We start from the raw sequence: 17,728 nt of genomic DNA on the forward strand, positions 1-17,728 counted from the left end.
CAAAATCTGAAAAGGATCTATCATCCTCGTATGCATGATGATCGTTTAGTGGATCATTTAGTTGGATTCTGCAATGGTTTGGTTGGTGCACTTCAATGCTACCATTCAGTTATAGATCCCCTTACCAGAGAATATGTTCGTTTTCCTGAACTGGTTGTGAAGAGTTCCAACTCAGGTGATCAGCACTATTTTTGTGGTATCTTTTCTATTTAAGAACTCTGGTTCTCCCTTCACTTCAATTACAACTAAGTTTCGCATAATAACCAAATGTATCCAAATGAACATCCTAAACATGGTCAATCTCCTAAAATTTGCACATTGAGCATCCTAAACATGGTCAATCTCTCAAGTTTTGTACATTCAGTTAAGTTCTCATTTTTGTCCTAACCCTCCGAGTTATACGGCCATTCCTAGTTCCGAAGGCACATGTTCAAATTAAGTGTGCATGGATTACCCGCAGCCCGCCCATATACGTACTTAGTGACGACAACATGTACATTTGAATATGTCAATGATGACATGATCATACCAAATTAAAGTATTTGCTCAATGATTTATGATTATGTCAATAATGACATCACATTCCTCTCCACCTAGCTAGCTTCTTCCAACATTTACATATTCATCGGTATTTGCAATGAATTCCACTTTTCTCTCCAAAACACACTCTATATAAACCCCGCCAACTCATTTCATCTTCAACATCATCTCAATCAATTCAAATCGATTCATTTCTGAATTCGCCTTAACACTCTCGAGGAAAAAAAAAATCTTTGCAACAATGGAAGTATTAACTTCAGAAATTCTCCAACCCCATATCATTATGCTACCGAGTCCAGGTATGGGTCACCTTATACCATTCATTGAGTTAGCTAAACGGCTAGTTCTTAATCATGGTTTCTCAGTTACATTAACTATTCCAACTGCTACTGCTTCTCCATCTAAAGCTCAACAATCTGTTCTTGATTCCCTTCCTAGTTCTATAAACTCCATGTTTTTATCCCCTGTTGATTTGAGTAATTTACCAGCTGGTGCTAAGCCTGAAACTGTCATTTCCCTAACGGTAAAACGTTCGCTTCCCTCTCTTTCTAACTTGTTTAAGCACATTACTTCAACTCACCGAGTTGTTGCCCTTGTTGTTGATCTTTTTGGTCCTGATGCTTTTGATGTTGCTATGGAGTTCAATGTCAAACCATACATTTTCTTTCCATCAACAGCCATGCTTCTGGCTTTGCTTTTCCAAATGCCTAAATTGGATCAAGATTACACGTGTGAATACAGAGATGTGCAAGAACCAATTCAAATTCCGGGGAGTATTGCTATCAAAGGGATCGATTTTCCTGGCCCATTGCAAGATAGAAAAAACGAGGCCTATACATGGGTTTTACACCATGCCAGAAGGTATAAACTTGCTGCGGGTGTCTTGGTAAATAGCTTTGATGATTTTGAAACAGGTACCATTAAGGCTTTGAAGGGGAGCGAATCTGGTAACCCGCCGGTTTATCCTATTGGACCGCTTATCAGGACAGGTGGGAATGACAATGTATATGATGAGTCAGGTTCTTTGAAGTGGTTGGATGATCAACCGTTTGGCTCCGTTCTGTTCGTCTCGTTTGGGAGTGTTGGTACCCTCTCCAGTGAGCAACTGAATGAATTAGCTCTAGGCCTAGAAATGAGTGAGCAAAGATTTTTGTTGGTTGCAAGAAGTCCCATTGACAGGGCTGCAAATGCAAGTTTCGATTTCTTACCAGAAGGGTTCATAGAAAGAACCAAAAATCGGGGTTTGGTTATTCATCCATGGGCTCCTCAAGTTCAGGTCCTTAGCCACACGTCAACGGGCGGTTTCTTGACGCATTGTGGGTGGAATTCAACCCTCGAAAGTGTGGTACATGGCGTCCCTTTGATTGCCTGGCCACTCTTTGCGGAGCAAAAAATGAATGCTCTAATGTTAGAAGATTTGAAGGTTGCACTACGGCCAAAGGCAAATGAAGGAGGCATTATAGAGCGTGGTGAGATTTCTAGAGTCATCAAGGGACTTATGGATGGAGAAGAAGGGAAGATTATTAAGAGTAGGATGGCAGAACTCAAAAGTGCTGCCACAAGAGTATCAGAAAAAAATGGGTCTTCAGCTAAGTCTCTCGATGAATTCGCAAATACGTGGAAAAATTAGGGAACGACATAGAAACTTCATTTCTATGCACATGAGTATTTTTTCATTGTCTGCTCTGATTTGGGTGCTTATGAGTATTTTATATTCACATGTTATTATTTATTTACTTTTTATCTTTACATGTTATTATTGTGATTGTGATTTTGTTTGACATCAAAAAATAATAAAGGTTTTGCTGTATTGTGCACCCTATATGCAGAATAACACCTAATATTTGACCTATTTTCTTTTATGGGATATAGTAAACAATTATAGACAAATAGGAGAGATGTTTATCAAAATAGTATGAAGCCAAATTTACTACTATACCCCACATTAATACTTATATACTCCCAAATTTATATGAAGCTCTCTCTTCCAAATTTATTTTATTATTTATTCTCTTTATTTTATTGTTTTGTTTGCAAACCATGGATATTTGATTATCATAAATATCGGGAGATTAGCGAACTAGTTCGCAAATCGCAAGCTCAGTTGGGTATAGCTCACGAACTGTGGTGAACTGAATTTCAAAGTTGGTATATGCTAGCAGTCGACAAACCCGGTTCACGAACTGTTGTCAAATGAGTTTGGTAATTTAGTAGGGTTTTCAAACCCGGTTCACGAACCGTTGCACCCTGACTCGGAACAAGCTATGCGACTCACGAACCGTCCTACCAACATTCGTGGATTATATTTTAGCAAATGCTCAAAGACTTATTTTTAATATGTTTAACATAGTTAGAACTCTCTTAAACACGTTTAAGACTTCATTGATCAGTTAAACACTTATGTGTGTGCATCATGATTAAAATATTAATTGTTTAAATGAACATCAAATTGTTTTTAGTTGTTTGGATAAGCTATCAAATCGAACAATCATTATACACGCTTCTACAACCGGACCAAATTGTATATTCTTCTATTGTATTTTTCAAGAATATAGTTTGCTCGATTCTCAAGTTATTTTAGCTTGAATTTTAAGCAACCCATGATCTTGGAAAAACTATAAATAGATATGCTCTTTCAACTGGAAAAATCAATCCCTGACACTTTTTGTCCTAATTGATTCTAAAGTCGTCCTCTATCGACCTAAGTTTCCTCTGAGAAACATAATTAGGTCGACGAGTAAAATACTTCGCTTTGGGGATTCTTGAAGGTAGGTCCGACTATCTTTTCGTTGGTAGTTCGTGTACCGTTATCTTGCTTTACTGTTATCGAGGTTTTCGTAGTCTCTTTCAGGCAAGATAGATAACAAAGTTCTTTTCGTCTCATAATTTGCGATTCCTCAAGATAGATATCTGAAAACTGATTTTAGTTAATTAATCTTTTGAAGATTGTTCTGTGGTAAAAAGATCCAGGTTTCTCATATATGTGAGTGTAACTGTTCCAGATTGTGAAGTTTGCTAGCTTTGTCTGTTGCAAACAGATTTCTTCATCTTGATCTAAATTGAAATTTTTAGAGGCAGATTGGTATCAAAAGTCTTCATTGTAGCTGAAGCAACTCTTAGGCTATAAAAGACATCATTTAAAGGAATCAAGTGCGTAGAGCCTTGCAAGGTTCAAGAGACGTAATGAGCGAGACTGTAACTGAATGACTTTGAGAGCGGGTTCGGTCTCAACTACATTCCATTCCAATGTCTGATAGTAGGCTAATGTCTTTAGAGACTTAATACATTGTAGTGTTCAAATCTGGACGAGGTCCCGAGATTTTTCTACTATTGTGTTTTCTCCTTAACAAAAGTTTTGTTGTATTATGTTTTTCCTTTTTCGTATTATATTGTTTATCTTTATAATTAGATTTACACAAGTTTGTACTTATTCAACATAAGTAGATACATCCGCTTAATTGTAATCGATTATGAGGCTTGTTTCTGAAAGAATTTGTATCTTTAAAGATAGATTACAAGTTTAATCACTTCTAAGAATCCTGATTAGATTATTCGGATACGACTAGATTGATCTTGGATATTCATTTTTGAGATCGTCCAGGTACCTTGCTTAACAATCAGGTTCACGGACCATCTGTCTACGTACATACTGAATAAGTACATGTTGAGATATAAACTCTACATATATATTGTGAAGGATCATTTAGTCGGTCTACTTGATGTTTTATTAAGTTTTGTCTATACAGGTTTCCGAACGAAAAAGTTTGGTGGTATCCCCTGCGTTTTCAAATTTTATACGTCTTCATCTACTTTCGCATCTAGGAAATCGACATATCATCAGAAAACTGTAAATGAGACACATTTATTACTCCTTGAATTGTGAATCTTGAGATTGTATGAATATCTTCTGCTCTTTTTGGCAATCTTCTCAGCATTTTACCTACTAAGATGAAAAGAAAGTGGGACAATGAGCCAGCGAGCTAAGACCTTTATGATGCTTGAATCTGGAAGTTGACTTTCCATTAACAAGGATAAATGATTATTTTAATGTTAACATACAATTTATCTCATTCTTATATTTTTCTCCAAAGCCAACTCCTTTGAGTAAACACATATAAGTAATACCAATTAACATTGTAAAATGCTTTCTCTATGTCTAATTAACAAAGAATTTTAGGAATCTTGGACTCGAGTCTAGAATCCATGAATTCTCCTATTATAAGGAAACCATCTTTTATTTTAACCCTCGAATAAAATCTCTTTAGTGTTTTCCGATTAGTTTGGGAATCGGCAATTTGAATCTTCCTACCAACATCTTAAAGATGATATTATATATACTTCCACCAACCTTATTGTTCTAAAATATTGAGGATGGCTTGCTTTTATTTCTTTCGAATGAAATTAATGAAAGAAAAGTTGATTCTCCAATTTAGATTATATTCTTCAACGAATTCATCTACTACTGCCATTACTTCAAATCTTAATCACCTGCCATGAAGATTGAAATAATTCCATTGGAAATCCATGTGGGCCTGGAAATTTATTTTTGCTGCAGTTCTTTATTGCTTTCTAAATCGACCCTTCCTCAAAGAGTCTCTTTATCCACTCTTTTTGATCAATTATTATTTTGGGAGAATTTGAGTCTTATAAATTGTAGATATCTTATATTTTTCTCTCCTTCCTTCAATTTTTTAGATTTAGCTATAGAAAGACATTTTATGTAGTCATTCATTCTGATTTTCCTCAACTCAATTCTGCATGTTCTCTATCAGTGAATTCTGAAACTTCTAGGTTCACTGCTTCCTCTTTCAAGTTCATATCATCTATCGATTTCATTAAAGACATTTTCTTGGCACTCTTTTCTCTTTCCCATATTTTAATGAAAAAATTCAGATTTTGGAGTTTTTTGGCTAATATTTAGCTTGTCGTTCCTTCATAATCCGTTGTATTCCACCATGTAATTGGATTGCTTAAATTTTTTTATTTCCAACCAATAAAATTTTAAACCTTAAAGAAAACCGTATCTTTGAATATTACCAGTTCAGAGTAGCATTGGATAATAATCTAATACAATTTTAAGAGTAAGGTTTGAGCTGCATAAGTAAACTTTATTTCAAATATTGAAGAAATAATTAATATAATCTGTTTAGTTTGCACAGAATGGGATTAGCCTTCATATTTATCCGGGTAAAGAGTCCACCTCCTGCAGACAAATCTATGAGTTCTTTATTTGACATTAATTCATTGAATAAACTTTTCCCCAATGGTTGAACTGCCAGGTCTATTTATTTCCCAGCTTGTTCGGACTGCGTTAAAGTCACCTGAAATGCACCAGACTGCATTTTTCCTTCATCTGCAACATATGGGTAATATAGAGAGTCCACTCAAATTAATCACCTACATTGACAAATTTCTGGCTTGTTGTATTGGATGAGTAGACTTCATCTATATATTTTACCTTCTCTACATCCCATATTGGAAGCATTCCCTTTGCCTAAGTAGAAAAAATCCTGCTTCATCCATTCTTATCATCTTTGTTTCCTGAATAACCACAACCACTAGTTTGATTTTTTGAATTACTTCTTTTGCATTCCATGTTAATATATTTGACTTTATTTGATTAACATCCATTAGTAATTACCAAATCCCTGTCATATTCTCGTATAACTGAATTGACTAATGTTTGTACCCAAAATTACTTATTAGGCACAAACCACGATTGATTTGATGATGATTAAATAAACTAGCGTTATGAAACAATTGAAGAAAAATATAAAAGAGACAAAGATTTAACGTGGTTCGGCAAGTTGTGCCTACATCCACGGTGAAATCCCATAGGGGAGAATTGTATTGATATGTGGTTTACAATTCTATGGTTAGCAAACCTAGAATTCTATATCCTTTGAGTTGGATTTGGGGCTTTATTTATAGGCAAAAACCAAATCTAGTTGTAGTTAACCCTAGATTTGTAGTTATGCAAAATAACCACCTGGATTTGTACTTATCCTTTAATATTTATGTCTATCCTTGAAGATCCATGTCTATCTTCCCCATATTTGAGTATATCTTTAAAGATTCTTGTATATATTCACATGATTTGAGTCTATCTTGAAATATCCTTATATATCTTCACAAGATTTGTATCTATCTTGGAAGATTCTTATCGATCTTGCAAGATTTGTGTCTATCTCAAAACGACTTACAAAATAAGTATTTTAGGCTTCTATAATATGCTAGACATGATGGGATTCTACGAAAATCCACGGGTTTCTTTGATAAACTGAATTAGACTTCCATAATAAGCCATGTGGGTTTCCACAGTAAACCCACGGGTTTATACAATAAACCAAACTGAGCTTCCATAATAAGCCATGTGGGTTTCCATAATAAACCCACTAGTTTCTATAATAAACCAAACTGAGCTTCATTAATAAGCCATGTGGGTTTCCACAATGAACCCGCTGGTTTCTACAATAAAACCAAACTGGGCTTCCATAATAAGCCATGAGTTGGATTCTTTAATAAACCACCGGGCTTCCTTAATAAGTCCGGTTATGCAATATCTTGTGTCGTACACACGTGCACCATTTTAATGGGGTACAAACATCGCCACCTCTTAATTCTCAACATGTTGATGGATTATGAAAATAAAAAGAAGAAATAACCTTCGCGGCTCTTAAAATTCGCCCTTTGTCGTTTATCGGATAACATTTTTGGCCTTGGACAACTTGTTGTGTGGACTCGCCCCAAGATCGTCTTAATATTTCAAAGCACAAAAAATGTGCTTAACCATCTCATAAGCCATCGCTCCTTAATCACCGAACACATTCAGAGTACCAATAATGTACTTCAAATTCCAAACACGTGGGCTTATATCCTTTTGCTCTTCCTTTATCTAACTAATGACCTACGTGTTATTCTTGTAAATATTTGAACATTACATTCATGAATCCATGTAACTGTAATTCTTGTCTTTTTCTGCAGATGTTCTCTTTGTTAGAACTTCGATTTCATAGATCGCATTTCTTGTAGGATACTGCCAGAACTAGTTGATTTTGCATGATAATTCATTCCTTGATTTTTCACTTTGACAGAAAAACGCTTATATTTATTAAACTAGTTTATCTCTTTAATAGAAAAACCATCAAAAATTTTCCAATTTAAATGAAAATTCGGTGTCTGGAAAAAAATATTAACTCAACTTCGACATCGAGAACATACCTCACTCGAATGCAGGTTGCTTCTGTATTTCGCTAGACACATTGGTTTCTCATATGCTCTCGTAATGTCCTAGAATTTGCTGACTCAAAGCTCTTGTGTCTGCGAACCATGAAAAACATCGCAACTATTTCCTTGATAAGAAAAATACTTCTTTTTTGTTTTTCTCTTTATTAGAAAAATTTTGCAAGTATTTCTTCCCCATGCATTTATTTAATATTTTCCTTTCGCTCTATTTTTAGCTTCAGCTTTTATTGAAACACTTTCTATTCCTCTTTCTCTTTATTAGAAAGACATTGTATCTATTTACTTAACAATCAAAACACTTCGTTTTTGTCTTTCTCCTTATTAGAAAAACATTGCAAGTATTTCTTTAATAAATACATGCAAAAGTGTTCTAATTTGTGATTATAAATTTGATTTATAATGTAAAAATTGGTGAGGACTCACTTCCCCCGGCGTTTGTTCGTTCAACCCTAGCCGCCCCCATTACTTGAATTGATACTGAAAAAAATGCCTTCTATTGTTCGACTTCTTTAAACAAGTGGATTTTGATTGCATGCTTGGCGACACTTTAGCCGCCCCCATCAGGTATATTTTCCGTTGCCATCTCTATTTCTGGATCATCATGATTTTTCTTTCTGGAATCGTCCACAAAATGTTGTATTGGTGTGGCGCGTTCCTCGGTTCCGGATCCTTTCGTTGTACATGACAACTTTGCTTTCTTTGCTTATCTTCAACTGATCATGTTGCCGACGAACGTATAACAACAAATCAAACAAACTTTGAATTCGATTATGTTGCTGTCAACGAACCTTGAACTCGATCATGTTGTTTCCCCTATCGCATACAAAAGTTTCCTGAATATAGAATTCTTTGCTTTCAAACGAGCCAAAAATCACTCAACTCGGACTTAAAACGAAGAAGTTATTGACGAAACAAGATTTGCACGAAACACACGTGCAGATGTGGCAGTGCTGAAGTGTAACTGCTGATGTCCTTCTGGTCAGATCGGAACAGTTTGTACCGAGTTGGACTGCTGCTGAAACAGTTGGAGCTAAACCGAACTGAACTTGCTGAACCGGGTCTGCGCTGAACCGGCTGGTGAACCGGGAGCTGGATCGAAGTATGGAAAAATCGTATGGATGAGATCTTGTGAATATGACGGTGCCGATTTGTTGGATCTGTAGCTATACATACTGAGCATGGATGAACATTAGTTTTTTGGCAACGCTTTCTTCAACCTTTTCGCAACAGTTTCTTCAAGCCTCGCAACTGTTTCTTTCATCCTTGTAACTTTTTCTTCAACCTCGCAACGGTTTCTTCAACTGTTCGTAACAGTTTCTTCAACTGTTTCGCAACAGTTTCTTCAACCTTTTAATTTTGTTCAACCTCGCAACGGTTTCTTCAACTGTTTCGCAACAATTTTCTGAACCCTAATTATTTTATTATTTTTTTGCTGATTTTTGCATCAAACTCGTGCACAATTTGTTCTGCACCTTTTTCGATGGAAAAACACGATTGTTTTACACGAATCCCCTTAATCAGCGCCAATGTTTGTAACCTAAATTACTATTAGGCACAAAAAACGATTGATTTGATGATGATTAAATAAATTAGGGTTATGACACAATTGAAGAAAAATAAAAAGAGACAAAGATTTAAACATGGTTCGTCAAGTTGTGCCTACATCCACGGTGGAATCCCATAAGGTAGAATTGTATTGATATGTAGTTTACAATTCTATGGTTAGAAAACCTAGAATTCCATATCCCTTGAGTTGGAATTTGACCTCTATTTTTAGGAAAAAACCAAATCTAGTTGTAGTTAACCATATATTTGTAGTTATCCAAAATAACCACCTGATTTGTACTTATCCTTTAATATTTATGTCTATTGTTGAAGATCCATGCCTATCTTCCCCAGATTTGAGTCTATCTTGAAAGATTCTTGTATATCTTCACAAGATTTTAGATCTATCTTGAAATATCCTTATATATCTTCACAAGATTTGTGAGATAGACTTCCAAAATAAATATTTTAGGCTTCTATAATAAGCTAGACCGGATGGGCTTCTACGATAAGCCATGGGTTTCTTTGATAAACCGAATTGGGCTTCCATAATAAGCCATGTGGATTTCCACAATAAACCATCGGGTTTCTACAATAAACCAAACTGAGCTTCCATAATAAGCCAAGTGGGTTTCCACAATAAACCCACTGGTTTCTACAATAAACCAAACTGGGCTTTCAATATAAGTCATGAGTTGGTTTCTTTAATAAACCACCGGGCTTACTTAATAAGTCCGTTTATGTAAAAGCTTGTGTCGTAGACAGGTGCACCATTTTAATGGGGTACAAACAACTATATTTTTTTCATCTTTTTCACTAACTACTGTAAGTATATGTTGCAGTGATTGTTTCTTACCATTTGATATGGACCAAGATTACTACTTACCTCCATGAAGAGCTCTATAATGTTGAAAATAGTATCCACACCTGAACCATCTGAACACGAAAAATTATTCAAATCAATTATCGTTTTCCCATTTTGTATTTCTTTCCTGATTGAAATTCGTTTTTTCTAACCCTTGAAAGATGAGTTACAGGTATAATCACAGCCATCCATATGGTTTAATTGTTCAGATTTTGGAGTTTTTCGGCTAATATTTAGCTTGTCGTTCCTTCATAATCCATATTATTCCACCATGTAATTGGATTGCCTAAAAAAATTTATTTCCAACCAATAAAATTTTAAATCTTAAAGAAAACCATATCTTTGAATATTACCAGTAGAGAGTAGCATTGGAGAATAATCTGATACAATTTTAAGAGTAAAGTTTGAGCTGCATAAGTAAACTTTGTTTCAAATATTGGAGAAATAATGAATATAATCTGTCTAGTTTGCACAGAATGGGATTAGCCTTCATATTTATCCGAGTAAAGCAACTCCTGCTGAAAGATCTATGAGTTCTTTATTTGACATTAATTCATTGAATAAACTTTTCCCCAATGGTTGAACTGCCAGGTCTATTTCTTTCCCAGCTTGTTCGGACTGCGTTAAAGTCACCTGAAATGCACCACGCTTCTAAGCACCAGGCTGCATTTTTCCTTCATCTACAACATATATGTAATATAAATTGGTGAGAGTCCACTCAAATTAATCACATACATTGACAAATTTTTGGCTTGTTGTATTGGACGAGTAGACTTCATCTATATATTTTACCTTCTCTACATCCCATATTGGAAGCATTCCCCTTGCCTAAGTAGAAAAAATCCTGCTTCATCCATTCTTATCATCTTTGTTTCCTGAATAACCACAGCCACTGGTTTGAGCTTTGAATTACTTCTTTTGCATTCCATGTTAATATATTTGACTTTATTTGATTAACATCCATTAGTAATTGCCAAAGCCCTGTCATTTTCTCGTATAACTGAATTGACTAGTGTTTGTACCCAAAATTACTTATTAGGCACAAACCACGATTGATTTGATGATGATTAGATAAATTAGGGTTATGAAACAGTTGAAGAAAAAAAATAAAAGAGACAAAAGATTTAACGTGGTTCGGCAAGTTGTGCCTACATCCACGGTGGAATCCCATAGGGGAGAATTGTATTGATATGTGGTTTACAATTGTATGGTTAGCAAACCTAGAATTCTATATCCCTTGAGTTGGATTTTGGGCTCTATTTATAGGCAAAAACCAAATCTATTTGTAGTTAACCCTAGATTTGTAGTTATCCAAAATAACCACCTGGATTTGTACTTATCCTTTAATATTTGTGTCTATCCTTGAAGATCCATGTCTATCTTCCCCAGATTTGAGTCTATCTTTAAAGATTCTTGTATATCTTCACATGATTTGAGTCTATCTTGAAATATCCTTATATATTCACAAGATTTGTATCTATCTTCTAAGATTTGTGTCTATCTGAAAACGACTTACAAAATAAGTATTTTAGGCTTCTATAATATGCTAGACAGGATGAGATTCTACGAAAAGCCATGGGTTTCTTTGATAAACCGAATTGGACTTCCATAATAAGCCATGTGGGTTTCCACAGTAAACCCACGGGTTTATACAATAAACCAAACTGGGCTTCCATAATAAGCCATGTGGGTTTCCAAAATAAACCCACTTGTTTCTACAATAAACCAAATTGAGCTTCCATAATAAGCCATGTGGGTTTCCACAGTAAACCCATGGGTTTATACAGTAAACCAAAATGAGCTTCCATAATAAGCCATGCGGGTTTCCATAATAAACCCACTAGTTTCTATAATAAACCAAACTGAGCTTCATTAATAAGCCATGTGGGTTTCCACAATGAACCCGCTGGTTTCTACAATAAAACCAAACTGGGCTTCCATAATAAGCCATGAGTTGGATTCTTTAATAAACCACCGGGCATCCTTAATAAGTCCGGTTATGCAATATCTTGTGTCGTACACACGTGCACCATTTTAATGGGGTACAAACATCGCCACCTCTTAATTCTCAACATGTTGATGGATTATGAAAATAAAAAGAAGAAATAACCTTCGCGGCTCTTAAAATTCGCCCTTTGTCGTTTATCGGATAACATTTTTGGCCTTGGACAACTTGTTGTGTGGACTCGCCCCAAGATCGTCTTAATATTTCAAAGCACCAAAAATGTGCTTAACCATCTCATAAGCCATCGCTCCTCAATCACCGAACACATTCATAGTACCAATAATGTACTTCAAATTCCAAACACGTGGGCTTATATCCTTTTGCTCTTCCTTTATCTAACTAATGACCTACGTGTTCTTCTTGTAAATATTTGAACATTACATTCATGAATACATGTAACTGTAATTCTTGTCTTTTTCTGCAGATGTTCTCTTTGTTAGAACTTCGATTTCATAGATCGCATTTCTTGTAGGATACTGCCAGAACTATTTGATTTTGCATGATAATTCATTCCTTGATTTTTCGCTTTGACAGAAAAACGCTTATATTTATTAAACTAGTTTATCTCTTTAATAGAAAAACCATCAAAAAGTTTCCAATTTAAATGAAAATTCGGTGTCTGGAAAAAAATATTAACTCAACTTCGACATCGAGAACATACCTCACTCGAATGCAGGTTGCTTCTGTATTTCGTTAGACACATTGGTTTCTCATATGCTCTCGTAATGTCCTAGAATTTGCTGACTCAAAGCTCTTGTGTCTGCGAACCATGAAAAACATCGCAACTATTTCCTTGATAAGAAAAATACTTCTTTTTTGTTTTTCTCTTTATTAGAAAATTTTTGCAAGTATTTCCTCCCCATGCATTTATTTAATATTTTCCTTTCGCTCTATTTTTAGCTTCAGCTTTTATTGAAATACTTTCTATTCCTCTTTCTCTTTATTAGAAAGACATTGTATCTATTTACTTAACAATCAAAACACTTCGTTTTTGTCTTTCTCCTTATTAGAAAAACATTGCAAGTATTTCTTTAATAAATACATGCAAAAGTGTTCTAATTTGTGATTATAAATTTGATTTATAATGTAAAAATTGGTGAGGACTCACTTCCCCCGGCGTTTGTTCGTTCAACCCTAGCCGCTCCCATTACTTGAATTGATACTGAAAAAGATGTCTTCTATTTTTCGACTTCTTTAAACAAGTGGATTTTGATTACATGCTTGGCGACACTTTAGCCTCCCCCATTATCTGTACAGATATTTAATAGTAAAGACGCCTCCAGATGAAGCAGAAAATAGATCTATTATATCTTTTCCTCACTTGCTAGATGGCACTGGGTTTATAATCAGGTATCTTTTCCGTTGCCATCTCTATTTCTGGATCATCATGATTTTTCTTTCTGGAATCGTCCTCAAAATGTTGTCTTGGTTTGGAGTGTTCCTCGGTTCCGGATCCTTTCGTTGTACATGACAACTTTGCTTTCTTTGCTTATCTTCAACTGATCATGTTGCCGACGAACGTATAGCAACAAATCAAACAAACTTTGAATTCGATTATGTTGCTGTCAACGAACCTTGAACTCGATCATGTTGTTTCCCCTATCGCATACAAAAGTTTCCTGAATATAGAATTCTTTGCTTTTATGCCGTAGGGAATTTAAAGACGATTCAAACGAGCCAAAAACCACTCAATTCGGACTTAAAACGAAGAAGTTATTGACGAAACAAGATTTGCACGAAACACACGTGCAGATGTGGCAGTACTGCTGATGTGGCAGTGCTGACGTGTAACTGCTGATGTCCTTCTGGTCAGACCGGAACGGTCTGTACCGAGTTGGACTGCTGCTGAAACAGTAGGAGCTAAACCGAACTGGCTGAACCGGGTCTGCGCTGAACCGGCTGGTGAACCGGGAGCTGGATCGAAGTCTGGAAAAATCGTATGGATGAGATCTTGTGAATCTGACGGTGCAGATTTGTTGGATTTGTAGCTGTACTTACTAAGGATGGATGAACATTAGGTTTTGGCGACGCTTTCTTCAACTGTTTATCACGGTTTCTTCAACCTTTTCGCAACAGTTTCTTCAAGCCTCGCAATTGTTTCTTCATCCTTGTAACGTTTTCTTCAACTTCGCAACGGTTTCTTCAACTGTTTCGCAACAGTTTCTTCAACCTTGTAATTTTGTTCAACCTCGCAACGATTTCTTCAACTGTTTCGCAACAGTTTTCTGAACCCTAATTATTTTATTATTTTTTTTACTGATTTTTGCATCGAACTCGTGCACAATTTGTTATGCACCTTTTTCGATGGAAAAACACGATTGTTTTACACGAATCCCCTTAATCAGCGCAATGTTTGTAACCCAAATTACTATTAGGCACAAAACACGATTGATTTGATGATGATTAAATAAATTAGGGTTATGACACAATTGAAGAAAAATAAAAAGAGACAAAGATTTAACATGGTTCGTCAAGTTGTGCCTACATCCACGGTGGAATCCCATAGGGGAGAATTGTATTGATATGTAGTTTACAATTCTATGGTTATCAAACCTAGAATTCCATATCCCTTGAGTTGGAATTTGGCCTCTATTTTTAGGAAAACACCAAATCTAGTTGTAGTTAACCCTATATTTGTGGTTATCCAAAATAACCACCTGATTTGTACTTATCCTTTAATATTTATGTCTATTGTTGAAGATTCATGTCTATCTTCCCCAGATTTGAGTCTATCTTGAAAGATTCTTGTATATCTTCACAAGATTTTACATCTATCTTGAAATATCCTTATATATCTTCACAAGATTTGTGAGATAGACTTCCAAAATAAATATTTTAGGCTTCTATAATAAGCTAGACCGGATAGGCTTCTACGATAAGCCATGGGTTTCTTTGATAAACCGAATTGGGCTTCCATAATAAGCCATGTGGATTTCCACAATAAACCATCGGGTTTCTACAATAAGCCATGTAGACAGGTGCACCATTTTAATGGGGTACAAACAACTAGATTTTTTTTCAATCTTTTTCACTAATTACTGTAAGTATATGTTGCAGTGATTGTTTCTTACCATTTGATATGGACCAAGATTGCTACTTACCTCCATGAAGAGCTCCATAATGTTGAAAATAGTATCCACACCTGAACCATCTGAACACGAAAAATTATTCAAATCAATTATCGTTTTCCCATTTTGTATTTCTTTCCTGATTGAAATTCATTTTTTCTAACCCTTGAAAGATGAGTTACAGGTATAATCACAGCCATCCATATGGTTTAATTGTTCAGATTTTGGAGTTTTTTGGCTAATATTTAGCTTGTCGTTCCTTCATAATCCATATTATTCCACCATGTAATTGGATTGCTTAAAAAAAATTATTTCCAACCAATAAAATTTTAAATCTTAAAGAAAACCATATCTTTGAATATTACCAGTAGAGAGTAGCATTGGAGAATAATCTGATACAATTTTAAGAGTAAGGTTTGAGCTGCATAAGTAAACCTTGTTTCAAATATTGGAGAAATAATGAATATAATCTGTCTAGTTTGCACAGAATGGGATTAGCCTTCATATTTATCCGATTAAAGAGTCCAACTCCTGCCGACAGATCTATGAGTTCTTTATTTGACATTAATTCATTGAATAAACTTTTCGCCAATGGTTGAACTGCCAGGTCCATTTCTTTCCCAGCTTGTTCGGACTGCGTTAAAGTCACCTGAAATGCACCACGCTTCTAAGCACCAGGCTGCATTTTTCCTTCATCTGCAACATATTGGTAATATAAATTGGTGAGAGTCCACTCAAATTAATCACATACATTGACAAATTTCTGGCTTGTTGTATTGGATGAGTAGACTTCATCTATATATTTTACCTTCTCTACATCCCATATTGGAAGAATTCCCCTTGCCTAAGTAGAAAAAAATCCTGCTTCATCCATTCTTATCATCTTTGTTTCCTGAATAACCACAGCCACTGGTTTGAGTTTTTGAATTACTTCTTTTGCATTCCATGTTAATATATTTGACTTTATTTGATTAACATCCATTAGTAATTGCCAAAGCCCTGTCATTTTCTCGTATAACTGAATTGACTAGTGTTTGTACCCAAAATTACTTATTAGGCACAAACCACGATTGATTTGATGATGATTAGATAAATTAGGGTTATGAAACAATTGAAGAAAAAAAATAAAAGAGACAAAAGATTTAATGTGGTTCGGCAAGTTGTGCCTATATCCACGGTGGAATCCCATAGGGGAGAATTGTATTGATATGTGGTTTACAATTGTATGGTTAGCAAACCTAGAATTCTATATCCCTTGAGTTGGATTTTGGGCTCTATTTATAGGCAAAAACCAAATCTAGTTGTAGTTAACCCTAGATTTGTAGTTATCCAAAATAACCACCTGGATTTGTACTTATCCTTTAATATTTGTGTCTATCCTTGAAGATCCATGTCTATCTTCCCCAGATTTGAGTCTATCTTTAAAGATTCTTGTATATCTTCACATGATTTGAGTCTATCTTGAAATATCCTTATATATCTTCACAAGATTTGTATCTATCTTCCAAGATTTGTGTCTATCTGAAAACGACTTACAAAATAAGTATTTTAGGCTTCTTTAATATGCTAGACAGGATGAGATTCTACGAAAAGCCATGGGTTTCTTTGATAAACCGAATTGGACTTCCATAATAAGCCATGTGGGTTTCCACAGTAAACCCACGGGTTTATACAATAAACCAAACTGGGCTTCCATAATAAGCCATGTGGGTTTCCACAATAAACCCACTTGTTTCTACAATAAACCAAACTGAGCTTCTATAATAAGCCATATGGGTTTCCACAATAAACCCGCTGGTTTCTACAATTAACTAAACTGGGCTTTCAATATAAATCATGAGTTGGTTTCGTTTAATAAACCACCGGATTTCTTTAATAAGTCCGCTTATGTAATAGCTTGTGTCGTAGACAGGTGCACCATTTTAATGGGGTACAGACAACTAGATTTTTTTTTCATCTTTTTCACTAATTACCGTAAGTATATGTTGCAGTGATTATTTCTTACCATTTGATATGGACCAAGATTGCTACTTTCCTCCATGAAGAGCTCCATAATGTTGAAAATAGTATCCACACCCGAACCATCTGAACACGAAAAATTATTCAAATCAATTATCGTTTTCCCATTTTGTATTTCTTTCCTGATTGAAATTCATTTTTTCTAACCCTTGAAAGATGAGTTACAGGTATAATCACAGCCATCCATATGGTTTAATTGTTGGTTATGATACTGATGGATAAAAAGTGCTCAAACAATTTGCAAATAAGCCGGAAATCCTACTTCCGAAGGTAAATGTTTGATTTACGTGCTCATGATTACTGGTCGGCGGCCAATATACGTACTTATGTACACCATGAACATCTGATTATGTCAATAGTGACATCACATTCCTGCGAAGGCGTTCAATAAAAAAAAGAAAGACAACCACCGCACAATATACAACTTCCTGAGAACGTGAG

The 17,728-nt window shown here is 35.2% G+C and overlaps 1 protein-coding gene across 1 annotated transcript; it reads left to right on the forward strand.

Annotated features, from left to right (window-relative positions):
• The first annotated feature begins 723 nt into the window (after window positions 1-723).
• On the forward strand, window positions 724-2,348 carry LOC113340351 (hydroquinone glucosyltransferase-like). Its single transcript, XM_026585557.1, has one exon. The coding sequence runs from the start codon at window positions 782-784 to the stop codon at window positions 2,168-2,170; it is 1,389 nt and encodes a 462-aa protein (XP_026441342.1). The 5' UTR covers window positions 724-781; the 3' UTR covers window positions 2,171-2,348.
• The last annotated feature ends 15,380 nt before the right edge of the window (window positions 2,349-17,728 follow it).

Source organism: Papaver somniferum, unplaced genomic scaffold (assembly GCF_003573695.1).
Source record: "Papaver somniferum cultivar HN1 unplaced genomic scaffold, ASM357369v1 unplaced-scaffold_21, whole genome shotgun sequence".
Taxonomy (NCBI): domain Eukaryota; kingdom Viridiplantae; phylum Streptophyta; class Magnoliopsida; order Ranunculales; family Papaveraceae; genus Papaver; species Papaver somniferum.

Excerpts from the sequence above, each read along its gene's own strand:
- LOC113340351 (XM_026585557.1), top strand. The coding sequence starts at position 782 with ATGGAAGTATTAACTTCAGAAATTCTCCAACCCCATATCATTATGCTA.